Source organism: Drepanopeziza brunnea (genome assembly GCF_022702325.1).
Source record: "Drepanopeziza brunnea f. sp. 'multigermtubi' strain 214-2 chromosome Unknown ctg1, whole genome shotgun sequence".
Classification (NCBI taxonomy): Eukaryota; Fungi; Ascomycota; class Leotiomycetes; order Helotiales; family Drepanopezizaceae; genus Drepanopeziza; species Drepanopeziza brunnea.
This window is the reverse complement of record NW_027094064.1, coordinates 3,891,327-3,916,753: the sequence shown is the minus strand read 5'-3', so window position 1 is coordinate 3,916,753 and position 25,427 is coordinate 3,891,327. Positions and strand designations below refer to the sequence as shown.

General features: G+C 50.4%; 10 protein-coding genes across 10 annotated transcripts; 6 read left to right on the top strand and 4 right to left on the bottom strand.

Moving 5' to 3' along the window:
- Window positions 1–530: 530 nt before the first annotated feature.
- Window positions 531–2,333, bottom strand: L3040_000693 (uncharacterized protein; the record flags this gene model as incomplete). The annotated part of the gene is made up of 4 exons (XM_007288207.1): window positions 531–664; window positions 717–1,507; window positions 1,558–1,859; window positions 1,911–2,333. The coding sequence occupies 4 exons, from the start codon at window positions 2,331–2,333 to the stop codon at window positions 531–533; spliced, it is 1,650 nt and encodes a 549-aa protein (XP_007288269.1).
- Window positions 2,334–3,738: 1,405 nt separating this feature from the next.
- Window positions 3,739–4,653, top strand: L3040_000692 (uncharacterized protein; the record flags this gene model as incomplete). Its single annotated transcript, XM_066155267.1, has 5 exons — window positions 3,739–3,796; window positions 3,910–4,093; window positions 4,147–4,355; window positions 4,414–4,589; window positions 4,645–4,653. 5 exons carry the CDS (start codon window positions 3,739–3,741, stop codon window positions 4,651–4,653), a joined length of 636 nt encoding a protein of 211 aa, XP_066013302.1.
- A 2,483-nt stretch (window positions 4,654–7,136) lies between these two features.
- Window positions 7,137–7,955, top strand: L3040_000691 (uncharacterized protein; the record flags this gene model as incomplete). Its single annotated transcript, XM_007288209.1, has 1 exon — window positions 7,137–7,955. One exon carries the CDS (start codon window positions 7,137–7,139, stop codon window positions 7,953–7,955), a length of 819 nt encoding a protein of 272 aa, XP_007288271.1.
- Window positions 7,956–9,332: 1,377 nt separating this feature from the next.
- On the top strand, window positions 9,333–12,942 carry L3040_000690 (uncharacterized protein; the record flags this gene model as incomplete). The annotated part of the gene is made up of 2 exons (XM_066155266.1): window positions 9,333–9,363; window positions 12,818–12,942. 2 exons carry the CDS (start codon window positions 9,333–9,335, stop codon window positions 12,940–12,942), a joined length of 156 nt encoding a protein of 51 aa, XP_066013301.1.
- Window positions 12,943–14,588: 1,646 nt separating this feature from the next.
- On the top strand, window positions 14,589–15,669 carry L3040_000689 (uncharacterized protein; the record flags this gene model as incomplete). The annotated part of the gene is made up of 3 exons (XM_007288211.1): window positions 14,589–14,654; window positions 14,709–15,075; window positions 15,134–15,669. 3 exons carry the CDS (start codon window positions 14,589–14,591, stop codon window positions 15,667–15,669), a joined length of 969 nt encoding a protein of 322 aa, XP_007288273.1.
- Window positions 15,670–15,821: 152 nt separating this feature from the next.
- On the bottom strand, window positions 15,822–16,637 carry L3040_000688 (uncharacterized protein; the record flags this gene model as incomplete). The annotated part of the gene is made up of 2 exons (XM_007288212.1): window positions 15,822–16,298; window positions 16,452–16,637. 2 exons carry the CDS (start codon window positions 16,635–16,637, stop codon window positions 15,822–15,824), a joined length of 663 nt encoding a protein of 220 aa, XP_007288274.1.
- Window positions 16,638–17,882: 1,245 nt separating this feature from the next.
- L3040_000687 (uncharacterized protein) lies at window positions 17,883–19,578 on the top strand (the record flags this gene model as incomplete). The annotated part of the gene is made up of 6 exons (XM_007288213.1): window positions 17,883–17,949; window positions 18,046–18,093; window positions 18,177–18,425; window positions 18,545–18,754; window positions 18,986–19,235; window positions 19,425–19,578. The coding sequence occupies 6 exons, from the start codon at window positions 17,883–17,885 to the stop codon at window positions 19,576–19,578; spliced, it is 978 nt and encodes a 325-aa protein (XP_007288275.1).
- Window positions 19,579–19,857: 279 nt separating this feature from the next.
- On the bottom strand, window positions 19,858–20,996 carry L3040_000686 (uncharacterized protein; the record flags this gene model as incomplete). The annotated part of the gene is made up of 3 exons (XM_007288214.1): window positions 19,858–20,241; window positions 20,327–20,916; window positions 20,978–20,996. 3 exons carry the CDS (start codon window positions 20,994–20,996, stop codon window positions 19,858–19,860), a joined length of 993 nt encoding a protein of 330 aa, XP_007288276.1.
- A 255-nt stretch (window positions 20,997–21,251) lies between these two features.
- On the top strand, window positions 21,252–22,267 carry L3040_000685 (uncharacterized protein; the record flags this gene model as incomplete). Its single annotated transcript, XM_007288215.2, has 4 exons — window positions 21,252–21,288; window positions 21,780–21,922; window positions 22,010–22,142; window positions 22,215–22,267. 4 exons carry the CDS (start codon window positions 21,252–21,254, stop codon window positions 22,265–22,267), a joined length of 366 nt encoding a protein of 121 aa, XP_007288277.2.
- A 442-nt stretch (window positions 22,268–22,709) lies between these two features.
- On the bottom strand, window positions 22,710–24,928 carry L3040_000684 (uncharacterized protein; the record flags this gene model as incomplete). Its single annotated transcript, XM_066155265.1, has 5 exons — window positions 22,710–22,866; window positions 22,922–23,639; window positions 23,700–24,369; window positions 24,422–24,581; window positions 24,627–24,928. 5 exons carry the CDS (start codon window positions 24,926–24,928, stop codon window positions 22,710–22,712), a joined length of 2,007 nt encoding a protein of 668 aa, XP_066013300.1.
- Window positions 24,929–25,427: the final 499 nt, after the last annotated feature.

The following is a 25,427-nucleotide window of genomic DNA, read 5'->3' as shown; positions in this document are numbered from 1 at the left end:
GCGGATTTGAGGGCTAAGCCACCTCGCAAGAACCGAGTACTCTACCTACCGCTACCGTATCTGCTCGAGCTATCAGAGGATCGATCTCGACCTGGTGGTCTGAACGCAGAACGCTAGGTATATTGGAGAACAGCGGAAGTAGAAATCTCGAACAGTCTGGTTCTTGGAGATGTGTCAGTTATGCCGAGGCAAAACATGTCAAACCCGAGATTGAAGAATTAAGCAGACAATTGACCCCCACTTTGGCGCGCTATCTTATCGTCGATGCGCGAAGGGTGCCACCCCTCTGTTTGCATGGCAGGGCTCGCTTTGCTTGTCAGGTACCGGTAGGTATATCGAGGAATACTGCATGGTGCATTGCTCGCAACCTGAAGTGGAAGAAAAAGTAGCTGACAGAGAGCCTGGCCCCAAATTCGTTCGCAACGTACATCGATAGGTAGGTGCGCCACTCAAGGTTATTTACAGGAGGCCCTTAAACCACGAACACGTCGCCCTTGTATCAGGAGCTTATGGCTTTGGAGCTTCAGATCTCAACGCCTTTGGCTAGCGGGACCGTTCAAGACAGCGTCGATGGTCTCGGCATCCTGCAATAACTGCTCGTCACCCCATTTCACAGCGGTGATTTGGATCGCGCAAGGAGCTCCAGCGAGCAGTTTAGGGTCATCTAGTCATGTCAGATCAAGCAAGTGGGTATATACATGAGGCTGCGGGCTTACATTTTGCTTCATTGATCACGTCGTTGGGACTCAATGGGACAAAATTGGTATCCTTGGGATCAAGCGCCGGATCGGCATGCGTAAAAGGGATGATGACGGAGGGGTAGTCGACAGCATTCCACGCAACTGTGTAAGGGTCAAGGTCCCATTGCCCAGGCAGGACAGCAGTATGCGGGCCGACAGGGCTGAGCACCACGTCGATCTGAGCTTCTTGCCAGCAGTCCAGCATCTGCTTACAAAACGTAAGGCGCTTCGTGTTCAGCTCCCAAGTCTGTTCTTGGGTTTTTACAGGCAATGAAAGGAGTCCAATGTCGTGTACTGATTGAACAGCAGGCTCGCCAGCTTTTGCCATCTCTCCCTTTTGATACGAGAGTGCATCTAGAGTGAATAGCTGTCGAGTAACCTCCCGCATGGCAGAGAAATCTGGCGGGATAAACTCCTTTACTTCGTAACCGGCCACTTTGAGTTTTGCAACGGCTTCACGCAGAGCTCGACGAATTGGTGGGTGGGGAGTCAGTCCGCTCTGATAAATGACACCAACTACTGGCTTTCGCGCAACCGTGCCCTTCTCGAAAACGTTAGGTACGACTGCCGGGTCTACGAGCCAGGGCTTTGCATCTCGCACGACACGGGTGAAGAGAGTCAAATCGCGGACCGACTGCGCAAGGGGTCCTAGTGTTGCGCCGATTCCAGTATTGACTCCTGTGTAGCCCGATGCAGCATATCCGATGAAGGGCAACAGTCCACAGGTAGGCTTGAACGCGTAGACACCATTTGCCGCCGCAGGTATGCTGTCAATTCTTAGTTATGACGCGCTTACTACTTTCATCCCATAACATACCGGATCGATCCTCCGACGTCCGTACCAACACCAATAGCAGAACCTCGCCACCCTAAAACGGAGCCCTCTCCACCACTACTTCCACCAGTAGTCAAATGGCTGACAACAGCATTTTTCGCCCTGCCAAAGACGTTGTTGTCTGTTTCTGCTACTAGCATCGTTTGCGGAACGTTCGTCTTGGAGATTATGACGGCCCCAGCGGCCTTGACCAGCTCGATAATGTATGTGGTATATGTGGAGGGGTTAAAGGTCTTGGATATGTAGCCGTTACAGTAGTCGTAGCCTTTGACATGGAAGCATTCCTGGTCTGCGTCAGTTTCTGGTACTGAAGATCGTGAGCGTAGGATGCATACCTTGAAAGTCATCGGCAGGCCATGTAGAGGTCCTACAGTCCTCCCGTTCTGCTTAAAGTACTCGTCTAACTTCTTAGCATCTTCAATGGCATCCATGAACATAATCTCTGAAAGATTGTTACACAGCTGCTGTCCCAGTGCTGCACGTTTGCAGTAAGCCACAGCCACCTCCTCTGCAGAGTAGACACCCTCTGCAATGGCAGCAGCCAAAGCTGTGGCATCCGAATCCCCTGTGATCTTCAACTCTCGCGCAGACAAGATACCGCATGTACTGATTACCGGGCGTACATCGACTGTTCCAGCTGGGGGAAACTCGGACAGCCTCCACTCCTGGGGAATCCGAGCCAGTTGTTCGGCCTTTTTCGCGTCTCTGATCTCCTGCCACGGCCTAATTGGCGTGTGGGCCAATGCTCTCGTTGCCATCTTTCCTTGGGTCCAAGATCAGGGAATTTAGAAAAGATGAGAAGTTACGCAGAGATAGAAAGATATGTGAAGATATGAAGGCCAGACAGCCGTGCAGCATTACCGTGTGAGAGGCCGAGGTGTGTCACCTACCCACTCTGCTTGCCGCCAACATCTACCTCTAAAAGGACTGAGAGCGTGACAGCAACACATCCGTATGTACAAACCACCTGCGATAAGAGCTATCGTCAGGTTAGTTGGGGCCCGAGGGTGAGGGCTGTGAGTTTGTATGTTAGGTAAGGCTGCCTGCCGTGAAAGTGGTTTGATAGCATGCTCAAGCCTGCCCATCCTTAGAATGGGTATGACTGCAAACACAACAGATTTCGGGGGTCCGATTCGAGCAGAAGACGAAGACGAAGACGAAGACGGGTGTTGTGGAGTCACGTGTCGACGAGGTGAGGCGAGGCCACAGATGGCATGACTTGGCGAGAGTGGGTCTCGCCTATCCTCAGCTTCACCCCATCGATGCGAAGCAATTCAGAGAAATAACATACCAACTGGCAGCGCATAATCATCCGGTGCTCTCTCATCCAGGCTACAGATTGGAGCTTGCTGTTCCTAGATATGCGCAGGTGTAGTCGTCGTCGTCATCGTCGTCGTCGTCGAACTTAGCAGTTTTGGTTTTGTAGAGCTGCGGAATGGCTCGACTGACTAGGTAAGTCGACCGAAGCGATGCCTTCGGCAGGTTATCTTATTACAGCTGTCTAATTCAGAGGTTACAGAGACTCATGTCACATATTTGTGTATCAGCTGTTCTGTCTAAATGCTGATTAGACACGTCCAGTAAAGGTTCATTCGTTACAAAGATTGCCGTGATCGACTAACCCGCGGCCTTCCCCGAGGTTCGCCGGGGAGTGGAGAACAACGGATCAACGACTTGATGACAGTGCATCAGAGTATCCGGAATTTAAGCTTGCCAGCCGAACCATCCATATCAGCATCCGGGGCCGCAATCCGCCGCTTAGTATGAATCCACTCCGTTGACCTTGCCCGAACGGGGCTTTGGGGTTACATCCGTCACCAGCCAGTTAGTCAGGCAAATGAAGTGAAATCTAGAATGAAGGCAGCGGATGATGCACTCACACCATGTAGACTCTTCCCAGCCAGAGATCCTCACCGGACCCTATCTCTCTCTTCGGATTGGTCAGAATTGGAAGATACATAATATCCCGATCAACACGACCATGTGATATCAGTCTCCCCCTTTTTTCCAGAAATCGTTGGGAATGAGTAATCCTATAATCAGCGACATCTCAACAATCCTGCTATCCGCTGCTATATAGCCATCTTTTTTATCCCGTCGAGAATTTCTCCCTTTCCTTGTAACGGTTCAGGATACAGTGCCGCTCCGCAATAAACTTCCAGCATGAACTCCAAGACGGGTACAGGTGTGTTGAATCGTCACGATACCGTCAGTAGTATAGGTAGGTAAAAGCAGCTGCACATTCGTCCCAGTCCAGGGAGATTCTGATTCTTCTCCTCTGCTTCCCTCGCCTGTTCCCAAATAGGCACTTGCTGACTTCCCTGCTTCTTCTAGCTCTGACTCCAGAGCAATTCGATCGGCTTTATCTGGGACCTCCAAATAGCGTCAAAGGTGACCTCCGACAGACATTCGGAAATCCAACACCGTTGGGAATTGCTGGTCTGCTCATTGCTATCACACCCTTGACGTGTCAATTGATGGGATGGGGGGGCGCATACGGCGGAGGCCAGGCAACGGTGTAAGCCCCATTCGTGTTTCCGCAGAAATGACATTATATGCTCATAATTCCAGCGGCTCGCTCTTCTTTCTGGGAGGCTTCTGCACTATGCTGGCTTCTGTGGGTAATTTCATCTTGGGAAATACCTTTCCAGCTACATTCTTGGGCATCTATGGTGGCTTCTTCCTCTCTCTCGCCCTCACTTTGACTCCATCCTCTGGTGCTGCGAATACCGACGTATATCCCAAAGGGCCCGAAGATCCAGGATTCATGGCTGCTTTCGGTAGGAAGAACCGTCTCTCCCATATATGTGGCCTAGAGCTAATTATTTGTTTCGACAGGATTCTTCGCAATTTTTATGGGCGTCTTTACCTTCATAGTCTTGCTAGGGGCATTGCGGACAAACTTGATATTGGTAATCACCTTCATGATGCTGTGCCCGACATTTGTGATCCTTGGAGCAAGCAAGCTGTACGGGGCTGCTGGGAACACGGAAAAGCTTCACGATCTGGAACAGGTAGGGATCTCTCTACCTCCCATCCTTTATCTCACAACCATCCCCATACCCGCAGGACATTTGATGCAGATTATGAGAAGAAAAGGAGACTAATAGTACACAAATCTGCAGGTCGCGGGCGCTTTAGGTTTTGGTAGCATATGCCCAGGATGGTATTTACTGGCTGCAGAAATCCTGGCCAGTGTCGATTTTCCTTTTCAACTTCCTGTATTTGATCTCTCTGCATTTGTTCCAGGAGCAACAGATCTCAGTCGTCGGCGTGCACAGCCAAATTCGGATTTGGAATCAGGTGAATAGTAATCTTTGGTTTCCAATAAGAACGGGTAAGATGATGTATATAGGAGGTGCTATGTCAAAAGATTAAGAGTCTGTTTGTCATCGGATAACTGCTTATACAGGGTATTGCTGGCTTTACAAAATCCGTGTGATTTTTCGGTCTACGAGGGCAGATAATGCTCATAGCAGTGTATTGTTGTATGTAAGCCTGACTATGCTTTTATTGTCTCTAATTTTCTCTTCCTCTCCTTTCAGTTCTATCTCTATCCTACCCCAGCATATTCCGCTTCAAGTCTGCACTTAGAGTACAATGTGTTCACAGGTTCGGGAGCGGGCATTACATTGATGACATCGTGTACTATTCCCAGCCCATCTATTTCCCAAGAAACCCAAGAGTCGTGTTTCCTATATATCAGTAGAGGATAACTCAACCGGCTTGAATTTCACAATGAAAGCCGATCGCGGTCATGATAGGTGTATATCCCTTCGTACCCGCTACACGCGCCGTTCCGGACGCCACCCTATGAAAGCAGAAAGCCTACCTTAAAGGGTAGTAGAGGGTCATTTAAATGGTCTTTCGATCCTCTTTTATAAGAGACGGCCATTGGACCATCTAAATTCAGTATTAAGCTCCATTCAAGAATAGCTTACCGAGAAGACCGTCCCATTGACAGAAACCGTTTCGTGGCCGTCCTATGGCCATCCCCGTTCAGATTTTTCAAACAAGCTTATTAAAGGGCTCGCTTTAAACGTTTACAATAGTTTATCAACCATTCTAAATAAGAAATCAATAGAACGTAATAACTCTTTTTATAATAGTATCGTTTTCGTTAATAAATTGATCCGGTTTATTAATAAACTGATTTGCAAATTTTTTTTAATATAAAGTATTAAGAGATCATACTGCAACGAAATATTATATTTAATTCATTATTAAGCAGCTTCTTCCTTATTAAGCAGCCTTTTCCTTACTAAGCATTTTCTTCCTTATTAAGCAGCCTCTTCTTTATCAAGCAGCTTCTTTTTTATCAAGCAGCCTCTTTTTATTAAGCAGCGTCTTTTGTATCAAGCAGCCTCTTTTTTATTAAGTAGCAGATTCTTCTTCATGAGTTCTCTATCCCTTTGCTTTACTAAGCAGCCTCGTCCTTATCAAGCAGCGGATTCTTTACTAAGCAGCGGATTCCTTACTAAGCAGCGGATTCCTTAATAAGCAGCGGATTATTTATCAAGCAGCGGATTCTTTACTAAGCAGCGGATTCTTCTTTGTGAGCTCTTCATCCCTTTGCCTCATTGAGCAGCCTCTTCCTCACCCAGCAGCGGATTCCTCACTAAGCAGCGGATTCTTTATCAAGCAGCGGATTCTTCTTGGTGAGCTCTTCATCCTTTTGCCTCATTAAGCAGCCTCTTCCTCACCAAGCAGCGGATTCCTCACTAAGCAGCGGATTCTTTATTAGTGAACTTTCTGTTCCTTTGCTTTACCAATCTTGCTAACAATTATACTTTAAGCAGCTTTTTCTTTAACTTTATTTACGATACTGCTACGATCGAAGACTTTGCGCATAAGCACATAGCTAAGATTGGTTGCTTCATGTTGTAACCTATCAATGAAAATTATGCCGTGAAGCAGCCGAGATGCCTATAAGCTAAATCCTCAAATCCTGCTCCGGATTGTCTGGCATCGTAGCGGTAGTACCCAACTCGGCTCTATCGCAACTCTGCTCCATCGCTGAGTTTCATAAAGTAAAGGTAAATATCGATTTAACGAGAATCTTGATGTCAGCGAATAAAAGCTTGTTTGCCCAGTCAAAGCTTGGTACCTTTTGGGACGCGCATTAGTTAGTAACCTTGTCGGACTGAATCATATTCTAATCGTCGGCTCGCTTAGGTGGGCCTCCTTTCATCCTTAAAGACTTTACCTAGGTACTTGAACTATTGTACCGGTACCATGGTACAGGCCTAAGTATTACCCCTCGAGAGTGCCTCAAAAGATTAGTTTCCACTTTAAATCCCCTGGTTACCCTATCCTCGAGGGGTAATACTTACGCCTGGGACGTAGTAAGTATGACAAGCTTCATCTATGAAGTATTCTCCTCTTTGATTAAACGATTCACTTTGCGATTGTCTGTTGTTGTTCTGCCCAAGGAGATCGCCTAATCCCTCGGCTCGGAACAACCTACCTCCATCGCATCATATCACATCATCCGAAGCCACAACCTCGGACTATGAATTTCTCCTCTCTACAAATCGCTTCATCGGAATCAAGATAATACAATGCTCCTTCTCGGTCTCACGGGGTCAATTGCGACCGGAAAATCAACAGTATCATCTATTCTATCCGCATCGCCTTATTCCCTCCCCATAATCGACGCCGACATCCTGGCGCGTCGCGTTGTCGAGCCTGGGAGTGCAGGCTACGCGAAAATCGTCGCGCACTTTCTGCCCACGACGCCAGACCTCCTCCTGCCGTTTCCCGACGATGCGGCCTACGACCAGAGTAAGGGCGCGCCTTTGAACCGACCTGCTCTCGGCAGACGGGTGTTCGGGGATAGCGAGGAACGGAGGAAGGATCGCGGGGTGCTGAATGGCATTGTGCATCCGGCGGTGCGGAAGGAGATGTACAAGGAGTTGCTGAAGTGCTATTTGAGAGGGTGCTGGGCGGTGGTACTGGATGTGCCGTTGCTGTTTGAAAGCAGCCTTGATGTGTTGTGCGGGACTGTGATGGTGGTTGCGGTGCGCGACCCGGAGATACAAATGAAGAGGTTGATGGAGAGAGACAGCCACTTGACAAGAGAAGATGCGGAGAATAGGGTGAGCAGTCAAGGGGATGTGAGGGAGAAGGCGAGGAGGTGTGAGGCAAGAGGCCAGGGGAGGGGAGTGGTGGTGTGGAACGACATGGGAAAGGAAGAGTTGAAGAGGGAGCTTGAGAGAGTTATGAAGGAGGTGAGCAGAGCAAGTCCAAGATGGTGGGCTTGGCTGCTCCTGTTGTGTCCCCCCCTTGCCGGTCTTGCTGGGATGTGGAACTATTGGAGAGGGTTGGCCATTAATAAGAAGTGGAAGGAGGGAGAGCTGAAAGCCAAGGCCAAGCTTTGAGCTGGAAATCAAGGAGAATTGAGGTACGTCTATAGTAATTTCTCTGGATTGTTGATCGTTGCCGACATTGGTTGAGGCGGATGTATGATCTTTGGGCTTGCCTGACTGCTATGTACCTTGTGTCATATGCGAAGAGCTTTATCATACGTGCTGTATCGTTTCCATGATGTCTTGGCCTGAATTTCAGTAGAGTTTGCAGCAAAGTTGTATTGTCAAACTTATGTGGATTTGGCTATAGTCTTTGGCAGCGTGGACCAAATTTCAGATGACATTGGCCATGCTGATCCAGAGGCTGGATAAGCCGACGATCTGGTGAATTCTGAATCTTAAGAAAGGTCTGAACAGCCCCGAGTCGCTCGCTACCTGAAATTTTGCTGTATCCCTGAAGCTTAGAAAAGAGCTTTGCACGGACAGGACTGGCCTGGAAGCTTAGAATAATGGCTACACAGCTATTCAAGCATTACAAAAAGGTGCATTCTGAACAGGTCTTTATTTCAACCATGATTCTTGCCACTGTTGCTCACAGCAGAAAGAGGCAATAGGACTCTTCAACATCTCGTTTATCTTGCAGCGAATTTATAGGTAATGTAGGCGAGGCTCGAGGAAGAGAGGGAGGATAACCGACCATTACCTATTTGACAAGGAGTACATGATAACGCTGGGTATCAATCAATGTACCTGTCACCTACGCCAGCGAATGCTTGCGGACAGGAAGATAGCCTTACCAAAGGCCGCACTGTACCTTGCCTTGGCTTTACTGTACTGTGATATTCGGACCAATTCTTGGTTGGTTGTTACCTACTGGTGGGACGGTGTTCGGTTTTGGGGTGTAAGAGTTCTTTCGCTTCACACATCCGCTTCCTCTTCAACATCCGACATCCACCACCGCGCACAAGTCTCGCAACGTTCAACCTCCAGATCCGGGTATCTCCTCGATCAACTCGTTATTCGTTCCCTGCAAGGCCAGGGGCATCTACGCACGTTACAGCCAGAGTCACTACCGGTACTCCAGGACTAGCCGTGTGTGCCGGCGTGGGCAGCAACGACGAGGTCAAAGTGACGGAGGCATGCGTACGCAGCACGGCAAGGCAAGGAATCAAGAATATCTGCATTCTGTCCACCTGCCTAATGTCACTACGAGTCGTGGCAACAGTTCCATCCGCCTAAGGTACTGACTGCCCTGCAAGCGCGGATACGGAAAGGAAGGCGCGATTAATCCGGACCCGGACCCGGACCGGCCTAGCCCAGGGGTTCCTCACAGTCTCCCACCGAAGGCGTGAACGTGAGAATCAAGTCGCGTCGACCAGCCTCCCTTCTCCCTCTCCCCTCCATCTACCCTGTTATCCTGTATGAAGAGTGTCACGTGAGAGAAGAAGAATGTTTGCCCGGTCGCGCCCCCGAAATATGTGTGAGTATATAGTTGGTCGACGTCTTCCACCCAGAGAACGAGTTCGTGTTGTCACACCTTCTCCGCCAGATCCCCCCCCTCCGTCAGCTGTCCGTACTCCCGAGCCAGCACCACCTCCGCCCGTTCCTGCGAACATTGCACCTTTCAGCTGCTGTCATCATCGACGCCGGAGCCGAAGCAGATCGCGTTCCCCTCGTCGAGTCGTTACATTGCACGTTAACGACTTCGATACGTCGGGCGACGAATCGAGTGGAGAGGATAGTGCCGACGACTCGCCACCACCATTGAAGTCCGCCTTGAACATACCCGACAAGCTTCATACTGACGGACCCAGGACTCTCTCGTTGCATTGGGAAGAGTGCGAATGCGCGACCTGTATCAAGCTGGTTCTCGGCGCAGTGAAGGAGGAGAATATCAAGAAGAAGCAGGCTAGCGCTGACAAGATGTACTGTCCTCTCACCTTTGACATGGAGAGGGCCCACTCTTTGCTCTGACATTTCTAGTGAATCTATTTCCAACCCGAGCTAATTTTCTCTTCTACTTAAGTGAGGAAAGTAAAAAATCTGAAGACCACGCCTGCACCGAAGAGCCGAAGCAGGAATCGAAGCAAGAGTCAGAGCAGAACTCGAATCAGGAGTCGAACCAGGACTCGAAACAGGAATTGGAAAATTCCAAAAAGCACAGCAATCAAGGCAATCAGGGACATTTCAAACAGCAAAACAAGAACCAGAGCCAGCGAGGTCAGCAAAAGAAAAATAAGGGTGAAGCCAAAAACCAGCGACAAAGTAACCAAGGCAACCAAGGACACTCGAATCAGCAAATCAAGGGCACAGCACAAAGTCAGTCACAGGGACCTCCGATTCAGGATAACCATAACAACCAAAATCGAAGCCAAAGTAATTGGAACGATCAAGGGAATCCGCATCACCAGAACAGAGACCCAACCCAGAGCCAGTCACGGGGATCTCCGACCCAGGATCACCATAATAACCAGAATCGAAGCCAAAGTAACCAGAGCAACCAAGGACATTCGTACCAGCAAAACAAGAACCAGGCCCAATACAGATTTCAAGAACAAAGTAGCCAGAACCAATGGATTAACGGTCCAGATCAGAGAACCCAGGGACCTCCTCAAAAGACCGTTCATTTTTCAAGTCCCATGCCACATTACCAACATACGTATCAGGCTCCTTCTTCATATTCACGAGCTACCTTGCCGGACAACTTTTCGGTGCCTTCCAACGGAACTCGCCCGCAACCACTTCTACCTCTGAAGGTAGCAGCAATGGGTAACGGTGGACGTTTGCTCATGGCGTCGAGGGCTGATGTAAGTTCCTCTTCTCAACGTAATAAGCTCGTAGTGGGACGTGTTTGATTGTCTTTCTTGGACCGAGATCAACTGAACCATGTTAATAATTCTTCCCTGCTTCTGATTGCCTCAAAGTTTCTGCGAAAATTTCAGCTATTGACCTCTTTCTAGGTCGTCCTGAGAGAGGATGTTATCGAATGTCCCTCCGATCCGCGCCCGAATGCGTTCTTTGATATGAACTCTCGAATTCTTCGCGTCTATCATGGTCCCATGTATGGCAACCCGTTCTCCAGTGTTGTTGTTCCTCTCAAAATGGGCGTTGGATCTACATCTCACACTCCTCACTTCAACGGCCCGCCCCGCACTCCTATCTTGAAATTTAACAATGCCAATAAAGGTCACAGCCATAGCGGCAGCCAGGGCGGTGGCCCCCCTCTCACTCCTCAGCAAAGCTTCCAGCAGGCCAATCATTCGGAAAACCAAAGCAACATGGGAAAATCGAGAAACTCTCCGGGACAATGTGGATGTGGTAACTCACAGAACGGATGTAATACAGTACCGGTCAATGACGGATGGGGTGGTCAGGATCTCTCAAACAACAACTCAAATACGTGGGGGTGGGACTCCCTACCTTTGACTTTCCCTGTATATTTCGCGGCTTCTGCTGACCATCTCTCACAGAAACTCTCAGAATGGAGGCAATGCTGCACAAGCCAATGACGGATGGGGTGGAGATAACAACACTGCACAACCCAACGTCCCTGGCGCGTGGGTTAACGACTCGTCCAACCAGAACAAGGAGTCCGGCTGGGGTGGCAACGATACGTCGAACAGCCAACAACAGTCTGCAGACCAGAATACTGGCTGGGGAGACTCTTCGAATAACCAGCAAAATGGCCAAAATGAGTGGGATACCAACAAGTAAGTTTCCCACACTTATTCCCTGGCGTTGCTTTGAGATGGCAATACCTGAAATTATATTCTACCTACCATATTAACAGCACTAGTTGGGACAATGGCGGCCAGAGCAACCACACAAACAAGAATAACAACGCCAATTCGTCAAGTTGGGGAGGTCAAAACGGGCCCGATAAGTATGTAGCTCCTGCTCTAATCTAGAACGCAACATCTACTTATCCCTACATCTCAGCAACCAACCAAACAACTCATCTAGTTGGGGAGACAAAAACCAGGAATCTAATGGGAAGTCAGATTGGGGAGGAGATAATACCCAGGCATCAACCAAACCCGGTTCGATGCAGAACAACTCCAATAATGACTGGAACGCGCCTCCGAATAATGCAGTATCTGGAAAGTAAGTGTCCCATAAATTTTTTGGCGTTCATGGGACATTTACTGAGATATATTCCTAGCCAAAACGGTGGTAGCAACTCGAACTGGGGCGGTAATGACAATTCGAAGTAAGTTTATCCGTATTTCAATTCAGCTATAAGTCCACCATCAAGTCCTCAATTGCTGAGTCATACTTCAAGTAACAACAACTCGAATAATTCAGGCTGGGACAACTTCAACTCCAAGTGAGGAATTCTCTCAATAACTCAAGTGTTCATGAATAAAGGCTAAGATTTTCCCTAAGTAATGTTCGCCAGTCGAATAATCAACCGAAAAACTCGGGCTGGGATAATGGCAACTCCAAGTAAGTCACGCTTTTTTCATATTCCCTCTGTGGCTTTCAAAGGCTAAAACATTCTTCAAGAAACAATCAATCGAATAGAGATAACAATAACGGCGGGTTCGGTAAATCTTGGCAGAATGGAGGCAATGGGGGTGGTGGAAATGGTGGAGGGAACAGCTGGGGAAATGTAGGAACACCGAAGAACAACTACGCTACTCCAGCCTGGCAAAGCGGAGGCAACGGAAACTCTGGCTGGAACAATAACTCAGCTCCGGCTGGGAAGAGTGGAAGTCCTGGAAATGGGTGGGGAAATGGGTGGGGAGACGGCGATGCTCCAAACAATAACAGTAACGCTGCCCCAGCTTGGCAGAATGGAAGCGGCGGAAACTCTGGCTGGAATAACAACAACTCAGCTCCGGTTGGTCAAAACGGAGGCAACGGTGAGCCATGAATCTGGGGATTTAATGTACTTCTCGTAACACTAAGAACGTCTTACTAACATATCTCAGTAGGACCCAATAACAACCCACCCGCCAAGCCCTGGGAGAGCAATGGCACCAGCAATCCGGGAGGAAATAATGGTGGAGACTCCTGGGGTGACTCTTGGGGTGGCAAGACAAATAGGGGTTGGTGAGTGACGAGTCGACACGATGACTTATGAGTTTGTAAGGATTTGAAGCTGTATCGTTTGAGGGGAGGATTTCACGACATATTTGCTTTTTATTCCTCAACCAGGTCATGCCTCTTGCGGATATGCAGCTGCATCTTTACGGACGGGCATGGCTTGGTCGCTGGAAAACAGTTGCTTAGAGCATTCGATATGGATGAGGACAGACTTAGATAAAGGTCACGAACATAGCTTAGCCCTTAGCATATCCTTCAAATGGACACATTTGCATCCCATGTTGCTCTCTTACCAATACCGACCCCTTCTAGACATCATTTGGGAACGAACAAAATTCAGGGCATGTACACTGCATAGCCGAGATTTGCTGTAGCAAGCCGATCAGTGACGAGTCCAAACCGTTCTCAAACATCGAAGTAAGTTCGTTTCGAGCGGTCTCTTCATCATTATCGCCTGGCAATATCATGTTACATACAGCAGGTAAGATCACGTAGTATCTAATTTCAAATTTAGACTCATGCTTCCATAATTCATTCCATTTTCCTGGCTACCTCTGCTCTGTACCTACATATTTTAGGCGAGTCTACTACTTCCTTACTTCCTTACTCCTTGGGAATGCTGACGAAGCTACGCCGTAGCCAGCGTTCCGTACAAGGTATGTAGTTCTCTCGGGCTTCAGCTAAGCCAGCTGGCGTGCAAGCCATGCTCTATGGATACGTTCGATCGCAACCGCGACTACTCGAACATTTTTTCGATGTCGCAAATCATGCTAGATGGGGATAACCTGCGCGCGTAGTCGGGTTTCAGGAAGCACCTGAGGCGAATTGGTACGGTGCGGAGGATCATTCCTGAGATGATGATTGGATGGGTTGCTTGCTTTCAGTCAGTCGTAGTTGAACTATCTTTATCCACCCACACCTTCTGCCTCGATGAGTGAATGGACTACCGATTGGTAATCACGCTCGAGATTCGTTAGTGGGAGCGGAGTTTCGAGGGCGCAGCGATACGTCCATCCTGTGGTGGTCGAAAATTGGATCAGTGGGGGGTTTGACTTTCGTCTTTGTTGATCTCGTTTAAGAATAGAAGAGAGGTAAAGGTTAGAACAGAAAAAAAGGAGGTGAAGGGGAGGGCGGGGAGCAGAATTCATCTGGAAGCTCATAACGACCGGGTCACTTGAGGTTCCAGTTTACAAGTCTTATGGAATAGGTTTTTCGGGACGGAGCCTAGATGGTCAAGGCATACCATCCTCCTCTCCACATGCCCCTAGAAAACGCAAAGGCATGCCCCTAGAAAACGGGAAAGCAAATAGGAGTTGACTTATTCTACAATCGACGAGTGTCAAGATAGTCTCACACTCCGTAAACAAGAGCTTAGCTGTTGAGCAATTATGACAGTCGGCCGGTCAGCGTCTACACACCCGGGAACTACTTATGTAAAGTAAACAAAGTACTGTCCGACCGGTAAGCGAGAAGCTCCCCCTGCTCTCTCTCGCTCAAAAGGCTCTGTGTCGGGCTGGCGCCAATCCCAAAGCATAAGACCCCTGCCAAAATATCCTGACGTCTTCGAGTTCATTCGCGCAAGACCATCGATGCGCATCCTATGTATCGAAGACCATATCCATTTCCACCTTTGCATGATCTCTCAGTCAAGCAACAATGGCATCGAAATCCTGCTCTTCTTGCCTACGGGCTCTTCAAAAGCCGTCTCGGTCAATAAGCCAGGTTGTTTATATCTCTGCACGACGAAATTGAGAGCTCTCTGACAGTCAACAACAGGTCTGGATATCGAAAAACACAGCTCCAAGATTATTCACAACGACGGCTACACGCAATGTCGAGGCCATGCCACCCAATACTCCGCCCAATCTATCTATCCCCCCCGTAGCCGCAGCTCAGCCCGAGGGTCGATCGAAATCGACGCTCCGGGACACGGCCGCCAGGAAAGCTGCAGCAGTCATAAAGTCTTCCCTGAGCAAGTCCACTACCGAGACATATACTGCGTATGGTGCCACAGAACTTCTCTATAAGGATTGCGCGCAACAAGCAGATTACACCATCACGCAGGCGCAAAACGAAGATGAAGAGATGCCCAAGACGGAAGATGGGGAGGATCTGGGAGTCGGCGAGGGGTGGTGGCTTAACGGTACACTATAATACCCTGCCAATTGATAGTTTGGACATGCACTAAAGGCCTTCTGCAGAGGCGGGACTCAAGCCAACATTCAGCACCTGGTCCCAGGTCACCATGTTGCACATGTACCTCCTTTCCGTGCGCCTGCGATGCTTCCCAGCCCAGTCCGCCCAGACCTGGCAGCAGCACCTTCTGGACCACTTCTTCTACGACGCCGAGAACCGTATGACGATCAACCATAACATGCACGCTCGGGGCACCCGGAACAAGTACCTGAAGGATCTTTTTGTGCAGTGGAGAGGCCTGCTGGCGGCGTACGATGAAGGCTTGGTGAAGGGTGATGCTGTGTTAGCAGCTGCCATCTGGAGGAATGTGTACAAGGCGAAGGCGGATGTTGATATTAGGGTTCTGGCGCAGATTGTCAGTTATATGCGAAGGGCGCTGAAGGGACTGGATGCCCTGCCTGACGAGAAGATTAATATGGCGGCCTTACAGTTTGGGGATCCGAAACAGGAGGCTGCGTTGGTACGGTCGAGGAGTAGGATGATGGATTTACCATTCGAGAAGGCTCAGGGGAAGGGCTTGCCGAGTGGTAAGCAGCCTTGAGCTGGCTACCCTATGCGTGTCGTTGCATAGAGCGTGTAAAGATTGGCCAGTGTACTATTATTACACATATCGAACAGCGACTAAGAGAAATGTCACTCACGAAAGGGCGACCGGTTGCACGACGATGTATACTCTTTACTAGACCATTGATGTCATGTTCTCTCCCACATCTCAAAAACATATCTCGTCCCATTCTCCTCCTGCACCCCCACCGGCACCGTCTCCCCAGTCCAAGCATCCAGTTCCTCTTTACTCCTCCTCTCCCACCCGTCCGCCTTCCCATCCTCCCCTAGCACCACCGGGAAGAAGGTATCACACTCAAAATCACTCAGCACCCTTGTCAACAGTATCCTCTTCGCATCCTTGCTCTCCAGAGAAGCTTTGTAGATCTGCGCCCCGCCAATTACAAACGCCTTGGAGTCGTCCTCCTCCTCATTATCGGCCTGTCCCCCCAGCAACTCAATGGCCTGCTGCAGTGAGCCCGCGACGGCTCTCTCGCCTTCAGCGGCGACGGCTGCTGCCGGATGTCCTCCGCGCGTGACGACGACGTTCCGGCGGTCCTTCAGGGGACGGAAGCGAGGGGGGATGCTGTCCCAGGTCTTGCGGCCCATGATTACTGCGTTTGTGCGCTTGCGCCGAGGTTCAGGTTAGTCGGGGTTAGCTATTGCTTTCCTTTCTCGATCTCTCGGCAGCCGCGAGAGAGAGGAATTTATGATGGGAAAGGGGATTGGATTGTGAGAGGAATGGTGGGTGGGTAGGTAGGTAGGTAGGTAGGTAGGTACATTGGGAGAGCTGCTGCGTTTGGTGACGCGCGCGAAGTAGGCCATCTCTTTCTTGAGGCCTGTCCAGGGGAGGGTGCCGGCGCGCCCGATTCCCATCTTGTTGGTCGCGGCGACGATGAGGGTTAGTTCTCGGGGCGGCATGGTGGATCCGACGGTCTTTGGATTTGCGGGCTTGAGGTCGCTCATTGTTTGTTGTTAGTGTGGGCAGTATGATAGATTGTGTGCTGAAATTCTCGTTGAGGGTCAGTTCGGTCTAAGTGTGGACTTGGAGGGGCACCAGATTGACGCGAATTCTACTTGGGCGCGAGAACGCGACTCTGGTCGCAGTCGCTCTTCAAGTAAAAGTAAATCCTGGGCCCAGGCTGTATTACACCGCGTCTCTTTCATTTCGTCCTCTTCTCATCTTTTGTTGATTTATACAGCCGCCAAGTGATATCGAGACTGGCCTGCTTGTCGCGTTCTCGAAGCTCAAAGTCGATTTGAATTATCATATAAAGCGCAGATTCCCGGATTCCAACTCGAATTAATTCAGGTTTACAGGTCAACCTGCTTCTGTCCAGGCCAAATGCGAGTTCGAAATCCGAGGTATCTACCGGTACCGGTACCTATCCTATCCACTGTCAAGATGTCAGGTGACCGTTCATCAGAAGATGTTCAGCTTCTGCTTCTGCTTCGACCGACTTGGACCTCGGTCGGGCCCCTGGTTCGTCTACCCCGCAAAATCACAAGCTGCGTCAGGGTCAAGAGTCAAGACTCAAGTAGCAGGATCGTCAACCCGAGAAGTTTGGAGGCTGTGAGAACGGACGGGACCAAAACGTTCCCAAGACTCTCCTCCTTAGATGAACGATAACCTGCGAACAGCATCTATCTCTCTACCTGTCCACATTGAACAAGTATGAAGCAGGGGAAAGTCACATCTGATCCCAGATCCCAGATTCCAGATTCCAGATCTCAGATCCCAAACACCACTCACCATATCCCCCCATCTCCCCTCGTCTGCATGCATGTGGGCGAGGGTGAGGGCGAGGGCGAGGTCAGTCAGGCTGCTTCCTCGGCGCGCCGGCCCAAAGTAAGTTGGTTACAGTCAGTACTAGTTGCAAGGGAACGAAACTAGCAAACGTCCCGAGCTTCACCGTCTTCCTTTCTCTTACTACTAAAAGAAAACTCTTCTCTCTCTCCGTCTTCTGTTCCTCGACTTTTGCATCGACTTATTTATCTTCGGGCTATACGGAAACATCTGTCTAGTCTATACTATACTGTACCACTGCGCATCTGGTATTAGAGCGCCAGCGAGAGAGAGAGAGATCTTCTTGGTGGAAAGTCCCAAGGTAGTGAGAAAGAAACCCTCGGCCGAAATCAGAAGCGATAGATACTGTAGCCTGGCGCAACAGCTCTCTCTGCACCACTGCACCACTGCACCGTCTCTCCAAGATGTCTGCGAAGAATGCCGCGGGCCCGAACGGCAAGAAGCCACCTTCGGCTGCCACGAACCTCATCGGTATGCCTAAACTGCATGTATCTATCTGTATCTGCAGACTTGCAGCCCCTCCAGCTCGAAGCACGTACTGTACTAACTGACGCTTTCCTCGCACAGCTGGAGGAACAGCCGGCATGATGGAAGCGCTTGTCTGTCACCCTCTCGGTACGGCTCTCTTCCTCCCTCTTCCCATCACATCATTTCACTATACCACGACAAGCAGCGACTAACTCAGCATGAAATGACAGATACGATCAAAGTCCGCATGCAGTTGTCCCGCCGGGCGCGTGCCCCTGGCGCAAAGAAGCGCGGCTTCCTCACCACTGGCGTGGAGATCGTGAAGCGCGAGACGCCGCTCGGGCTGTACAAGGGACTGGGCGCCGTGATGACGGGGATCGTGCCGAAGATGGCCATCCGGTTCACGAGTTTTGAGGCCTACAAGAAGCTGATGGCGAACAAGGAGACGGGAGTTGTGTCAGGGAGGGCGACGTTTTTGGGTCAGTAACTCCCTCTCCCGAGAGGATTGCAAGGAAGCCCGAGGAATGAGGGGGATATGAGAGAGATTGGTTATCCTTCTTCTTTCTTTATAATGCTAATAAACGGGGCACACAAACAGCCGGTCTCTCAGCAGGAGTAACCGAAGCCGTGGCCGTCGTGACACCGATGGAGGTCATCAAGATCCGGCTGCAGGCCCAGCACCACAGCATGGCCGACCCGCTCGACATTCCCAAATACCGAAACGCCGCGCACGCGCTCTACACGGTAGTTAAAGAAGAAGGGGTTGGTGCCCTGTATCGTGGAGTATCGCTTACTGCGTTACGGCAAGGTATGTTTGTTTACTTATTCCCCTTACCCGCCACCCATATCCCTACCCTTCCCCCCACAGCCCCCACAGTCCCCCACTACCCCGGATTTTCTCTGCATCGTTTCGCTCCAGTGGCCCCACTCGAATCCACCTCTTCTAGATCCACCCCAGCCAGGCCAACTAGCCGTACCCAGCAAAATAGTGCCCGAAAAAAAAACGAAATGCTGACGGGAAGAATGAAATAAAAATTAGGATCCAACCAAGCAGTGAACTTCACCGCCTACACGGAATTCAAGGAGATCCTGCAGCGCTGGCAGCCCGAATACGCGTCTTCGCCGCTACCTTCGTACCAGACGACACTCATCGGTTTGGTGTCCGGCGCCATGGGCCCGCTGAGCAACGCGCCTATCGACACAATCAAGACGCGGCTGCAGAAGATGCCGGCGGCGCCTGGGGAGACGGCCATAAGCAGGATCACCAGTATCGCGGCTGATATGTTCAAGTGAGTCTTCTTTCTTTCCCTTTTCTTTTGGTGCTAGCGATTGCGAATAAGAAGATTAGAGAGGATGTATATGGAGGCGGAGCAGAAAATTTTAGAAAAGCGGCTTTGTGATTTCGCATCTTGGATTGGGAATGTGAAACTTGAGTTGAGATGTAAGGGAGATGCTGACGAAAAAAACGAAATGTATAGGCAAGAAGGATTCCACGCCTTCTATAAGGGTATCACGCCTCGGATCATGCGCGTTGCGCCTGGCCAGGCTGTGACGTTTACCGTATACGAGTACCTGAAGGAGAAGTTGGAAAATAGTAATACGCCGCTGGTGGCAGGGAAGTATGAGGAGTGAGCGATAGTAATTGGATATTTCTTGGATTTATGGGTCGTGGGAAAGCTTGCACGTATATATTTCTCGCATATTCGAACCATCTGTATAGATCCTTGATCCTGACAAGTTGGTACAGTTGGGGGATTTGCAACGCGCTGGACTGGATTCCCTTTTAACGAATTTTGGATATTATATAGGAGGATGATCCAGCATAAGATCCCACATCAAAGTCCTGTCTACGTAAATATCAATGATTTTGCTGCCATGGTCTTCATATCTAGCCCAAGATCACTCAACTATTTACTTCCTACCCGGTCTCTTGGGCCGCTCGAAGGCCTTCTTGACTTCCACCTTGGGGTGCAAGTCACCATCAATACTCTCTTCCGATATGTCCTCCGGAGAGCCAGCCTCGAGCCTCTTCTCAACTTTTAGACCAGCTTCGGTTTCCGCGACCGCAACTGCGGATCGCGAGGATGCAGCGTAGAGCATGCGTTCTTTGACTTTCGAGCCAGAGGGACATGTGTAGATGAATAGGATCGGAGAGGAAGAAGTGCCGTTGTGCGTGTGGGTGTAGCGGTAAAAGGAATAACGAGGCTCGGTAGCAGAGATTGTTGATGAGAGGGCTGAGGCGGGAGTTGAGGTGCTGGCAGCGAGTTCCATCGTCTCGGTCGAGATGTTGATTTTCTGCGCACAGGTTAGCACACCACCTCTCGACACCCGGCATCCACCCTCCCCATGAAAAGATGAGGGAAAAAGGAGGAGCGCATACCAACTGCACCAAATTATCCCCCGCCTCCCCAGCCAGTCCTTTCAAGGCCTCCACCGCCTCCTCACTAATCGGCATGCTCACGCCTGAGCTAACATGGCTTTTCCTCTCCGCCATACCCCTGCCCTCCTCCGCCTCCTTCCTCTTCACCTCCCCCAAGCTCTGCTCCTCCTCTGTCAACGGCGCCGCAAGCTTGACATGTTTATCATGCTTCTCAAAACCCTGAGCCGTCAACTCCTCCTTCGTAGTCGCGAAGATCGTCTCCCGGAACCGTTCGATACCCAATTCCCTTACGAGCGTCAGTCGGGTGGAGGCGAATAGCATCTTCTGGCGGACGTGCGCTGAGTCGGGGACGTAGGTTACGGCGACGAAAGGCGCGGGTTCCGAGGAGCTGTAGCGCCGTAGGATGATGTAGAGGGCGACATTGGGCTGGAGATGGGGAGTGAGGAGGGAGAGGTCTTCGGCGAAGGAGGAGCTGGCGGGAGAGAGGACGGTGAGGGGCGTGAGGGATTCCTTGGTGATGGTGCAGATGAGGCCTCGCTGGTCTTCGGAGGACACGAGCGTCTGGAACGCCGTGTGGAGTTCTTGGGAGGCTGTGATGCGTTAGAATTATCTTCCTTGAGTTGGAAAGAGTGGCGGAAGGCAATCAAGTACCTGAGATTCCAGACTGCATTTTCGCGAGGTTGAGATGTGGAGCTTAACTTCCAATGAATGTTTTGCATCTATCCCAACTCCAAGGGCGTTTGTTTGCGTAGTGGGGTCGGCAGGTCGGCGAGTGTAGGGATGTCTTGGCTGAGGAGGGGCACCCTAGCTACTTACTTATCGAGCTTCAATCATATCAAGTCCTCAACCTCAACCTCAACCTCGACCTCGACCTCATCATCGCGCTTTCAAGTCCGACTTGGAACTTTCGACAGCATCGTCAACAATGGAAGGCGTGCGACCCACGACCACTAGTCTCATAGGTAAGGGCCCTTTCACTATTTATTTCCCTTTTTTCATCCCTCATGACGGCGGCGACGACGAAGACGGAAACTGCAACGACAATTACGACTACACTTCACCATGGAGACTACCCACCTGATGGAGGATCTCAGTCTCAGAAATCCCAGCCCCAGCCCGGACGAGGAGCAGACGACTGGCGTGCAATCCCACAGTGATTCAGACCGTTCTCTCTCCAGCGACTTGCAATCACATAGTGATTCAGACTATGCTCCCTCCAGCGACTTGCACTCCCGCAGTGATTCAGACCGTGCTCCCTCCAGTGACTTGCCACCAAACAATCCATCGCATCACCTCCCAACCACAGGACCTCCCTCTTTGGCTCCCTCAGTCATCTCTCCGCTGGCTACCCCCACACCGGAGTCCTCTCCAGCGCCCATCGAGTGGGGACCAGGAGCATTTGCTATAGGAAACGAGCCTCGACCTATAGAATTCTCTTCTGACGCTTTCATAGACCGCGAGGAGCGCGCCGTAGCGGCTGTGCTCACCCACTTCAAGAACCTGGTCGCGCTGGCTGCAGAACCTCTCCCAGAGGGTGCGCCGAGAGAGGTGGCTGCTGCTCAAGGTATGCAGATGGATGTGGAGATGAAGGGTTTGGTATGATCCCAGTCCCCTTCTCCTCTTGGTCACTACTTGCATACTCGAGAGGGGAAGTTTGGCTAATATCAGGAGGTGAATGGATAGGTCCGCGCCGCAGAGGATCTCCTTCAACTCAGCCGCGAACTCAAGGAGCTCTGGCTTTTTGGTCCATTGCGAGGTCTCGAGGAGGGCGAGGAAGAAGGCCAGATGGATGAAGATTCACAGAAGGTCGGAGAGAGTACGTTCATTCTGGGCCATGTGCTTTCCAGGACATTTCTCTAGGGGGAGTGGCTAACTTCCCGTGATCTAGTGGTTGAGGACATGTTGAAGCAAGCTGCGGATCTCACTGCGAAGAAAGTCTAATCGGCCACATTGAAGATTGGCGTTTGGGGGGCATGAACGGATGGTTAAAACAGAACATTCGAGGCGTTGAGGTGTCTACATACCCGGCTTCTGCCATTGGGACTTGGGACCACTTTGAAGAATCGTAAAATAATACGATTAATCGCATTGCATTGCATATAGAGGAGAACCAAAGCGTTCTTTCTACTTTACTTCCGTCTGCTCTGAGTCTGAACGTGATATCTCAAGCCGTTCTTTCTCTGTCGTCCACAAAACGATGACAGGAATATCTCTACATGCATTCCGGTATCGTATTGGACTGTCTGCTTGGCAATTGCTAGTAGCGGGTGACCCAGCAGATGCTCTACTCACTCGGTATACGGTTACTCTCACCCGTACGAGCAATGTCCTGGCTGCGATCCATGCATGAGGAAGCAGATATATCTTCAGCCTTTCTCTCCCTTCAACCCTCTTCTCCCTTGGCATCTGGCTCATCATCGCTATGGTCATCGGTCCTCGCCGGAACTTTACTCTGCTTGGCAGCCGCAATTCCCGAGGCAGTAACCCAGAGAAAAAAGTCCGTCTTGAAGTGATCGACGTGGTGGAAGAAGGCGTGGAATCTGCACAGGTTAGGCTCATTCCTCTTACACACCAAACACAAATAGAGAGACATACTGATGATCCTTCTCCTCCTCTCTAAAGATTCGATCGTAGATTTCCCGCTGCTTGAATTCTTCCATTTCCTTCTGGTAGTTGTCGAAGTTAATCTTTTCGCGATTGAACTCCCTGACCGCCTTCTCGTTGTAACTATCGAACACCGGTCGCTCCAGCAGCAGCCCCAAGCCCGGGGCCTTCGGAATGCTGATATTCTGCGGCCCGTAGCTTTCCTGGATAATGCTCAGCGGGCTTCCACACCTTACAACCAGCGCCACCATAGCGACCATCTTGCGGATCTGGTGCATCATGAATGATTGCCCATGAACTTTCAATGATAGCCATTCCGTGTCGTTGATGATGATGGGTTCTGGGCCGACCTTGAATGACCGGATTACACGCTTGGCAGAAGGATCTGAGAAGGTCTTTTGGATAGTGTAGTTGTGGAAGTTGCAGGTTCCGAGGTAGGAGTTGAGGGCTTCTTGAACACGTGCTCGGCGGGTGGCAGAGATGCGGTAAGCTTTCTTAGCGGTAATGTAGGCGGCTTTGACTTCTTTGATCGCAGCTTCGAGGGGGGTTAGGATGGATTTTGAGGCATCACCGGTCGGGCCTCTGCTATCGGATTCTTGTTGATCGGTGGGAGCCTCTTGCTTGATCGGAACTTCCTGTTTGACCGGATCAGACGAAGCGGTAGGCTCGGTAATATCTTCTGTGACTCCATCTTCGGTTTTGACGCTTGCTGAATTGGTTTTCAGCTTCTTCTGAATTTGGGAATCCTCATCCTGGTCAGTCCTCTTACGTTTGCTTGAATCAGTCGCTGTAACATCTACATCCATAGCACCTTCTTCTTCCTTCACGGCTGTAGCATCACCAGCTAGCTTACTTTCCTCTTTCTTCGGTGCGACTACCTCTTCAGCGGGGCTATGGATGGCTGCAGTAACAGCGTCTCTTAATTCCGGATCCAGCTTGTCCAATATGGGCTTGACGTATGTGTCTTCAGCATGTTGCCAAAATCCAGCAGCGTCCTCCTGCAATGAACGATACTCCGTCAACTTATCCTCTTTTTCTGCAGACTCAAATAGTTTCTGGGCCAAGAAGCTCTGAGGGTGTGGTGGGATGAAGGAGTATGTGGGAATCAGGTATTCGTACCATCTCGAGTCGCAGGTCTGGTAGCAACTGAAAGCTCCGTTTGTGCGCTCAATACCCCATACCCTAATCTGAGGAGGTAGGTTCTCGTTGATCTTTTGAATGATATCAGGTTCCTCGACGATGAGCTTCAGGGAAATGACATTGCCTGCCGCATGTACGCCCTTGTCCGTCCGGGCACATCTGACAAGTGAGGACTTCTTAGGATCATCTGCATTTGCCTTCGAAATGGCACCTGCTGCTACGAAGGCTTTAAAGAGATCGCCTTCAATTGTTTTCTCTGCGCCGTTGATTTGCATGCCTTTGTATCCGGAACCCGCGTACTGCGCAAAGTCAGTAATTCGTATTTATTGTGAAGAAAGAAAGGTGTCCTACCCCAATCATAACAGCCACTTTGCGCTTCGGCTTGCGAACCTCTGCGTCGATCTCCTCCTTCGTAAACGGAGTCTCAACTTCTTCTCCTGCCTCTTCGGCCTTGCGGCGTTTTGCGGCTTGCTGTTCGTCGTTTCTCTTGCGTTTATCTAGATCGCGACGACTGTTTAGTTAGTCAAGCAAGATTGAAGAAGGTAGACTATCATACTTCCACTCTCCTCGGCCCATGTCCCCTTTCTTGTTGCGACCACCTTCTTTCGAGCCAAATGTATTTCTATCCCCACCTCCCCTACCTCCCCGCCCTCCGCCTCCACCTCCTCTACCTCTGCCTGCCCGCCCACGACCGCCCCGTCCCCCGCGAGCATCACCCCTCCCTCGGCCTCTCCCACGTTGATTCCTGTCTCTGTTTTCATTCCTCGAATCGGTATGCGAGCTGGAGTCCTTGCTGCCATTGGTTGCGCTTGCACCTGCTTGTGCAGCAGGCACAGATGCGGTCGTGTTATCTGCCATTTCGATAGCCTCTGGAGAGCTTTCATAGCCTTCAGATGTTGTGTAAGGCAAAAGATTGAAAAATTCTCGCGACCCCCACGAGGCTTGAGGAAGCTTTTCAATGCGGGGCGGCCATGGGTCGGTTGGTCTAGCTACTTACAGTAAGTACTTAAGCACTTAAGCTCAAACCTCCAAATGTACACTAGCCCCCTCAGCCTTACGGGTTGCGGCTGTTAAACTTCACCTTTCGTCCCTCCATTCCCCATTCACCATTCAACAACAACAATCCCATTACCAAGTGGTCATTCACTTGAACACTTGGGCTGTATCTATATCATTGCTTCGGCCGAGCTCCCCTTTCCTTTCCTTCCCGTTCTCTCCCAGGCATTTGTTTGTTGAACACATGGCTGTCAACCCCGAATAATGCGCTTCTTTGACTCCTACTGACTGACACCCCTCCCCGTCGCCCTCACCTTGGACACGGTCATTCTTTGATCTTCCAACGCGAAAATCTGAGTCT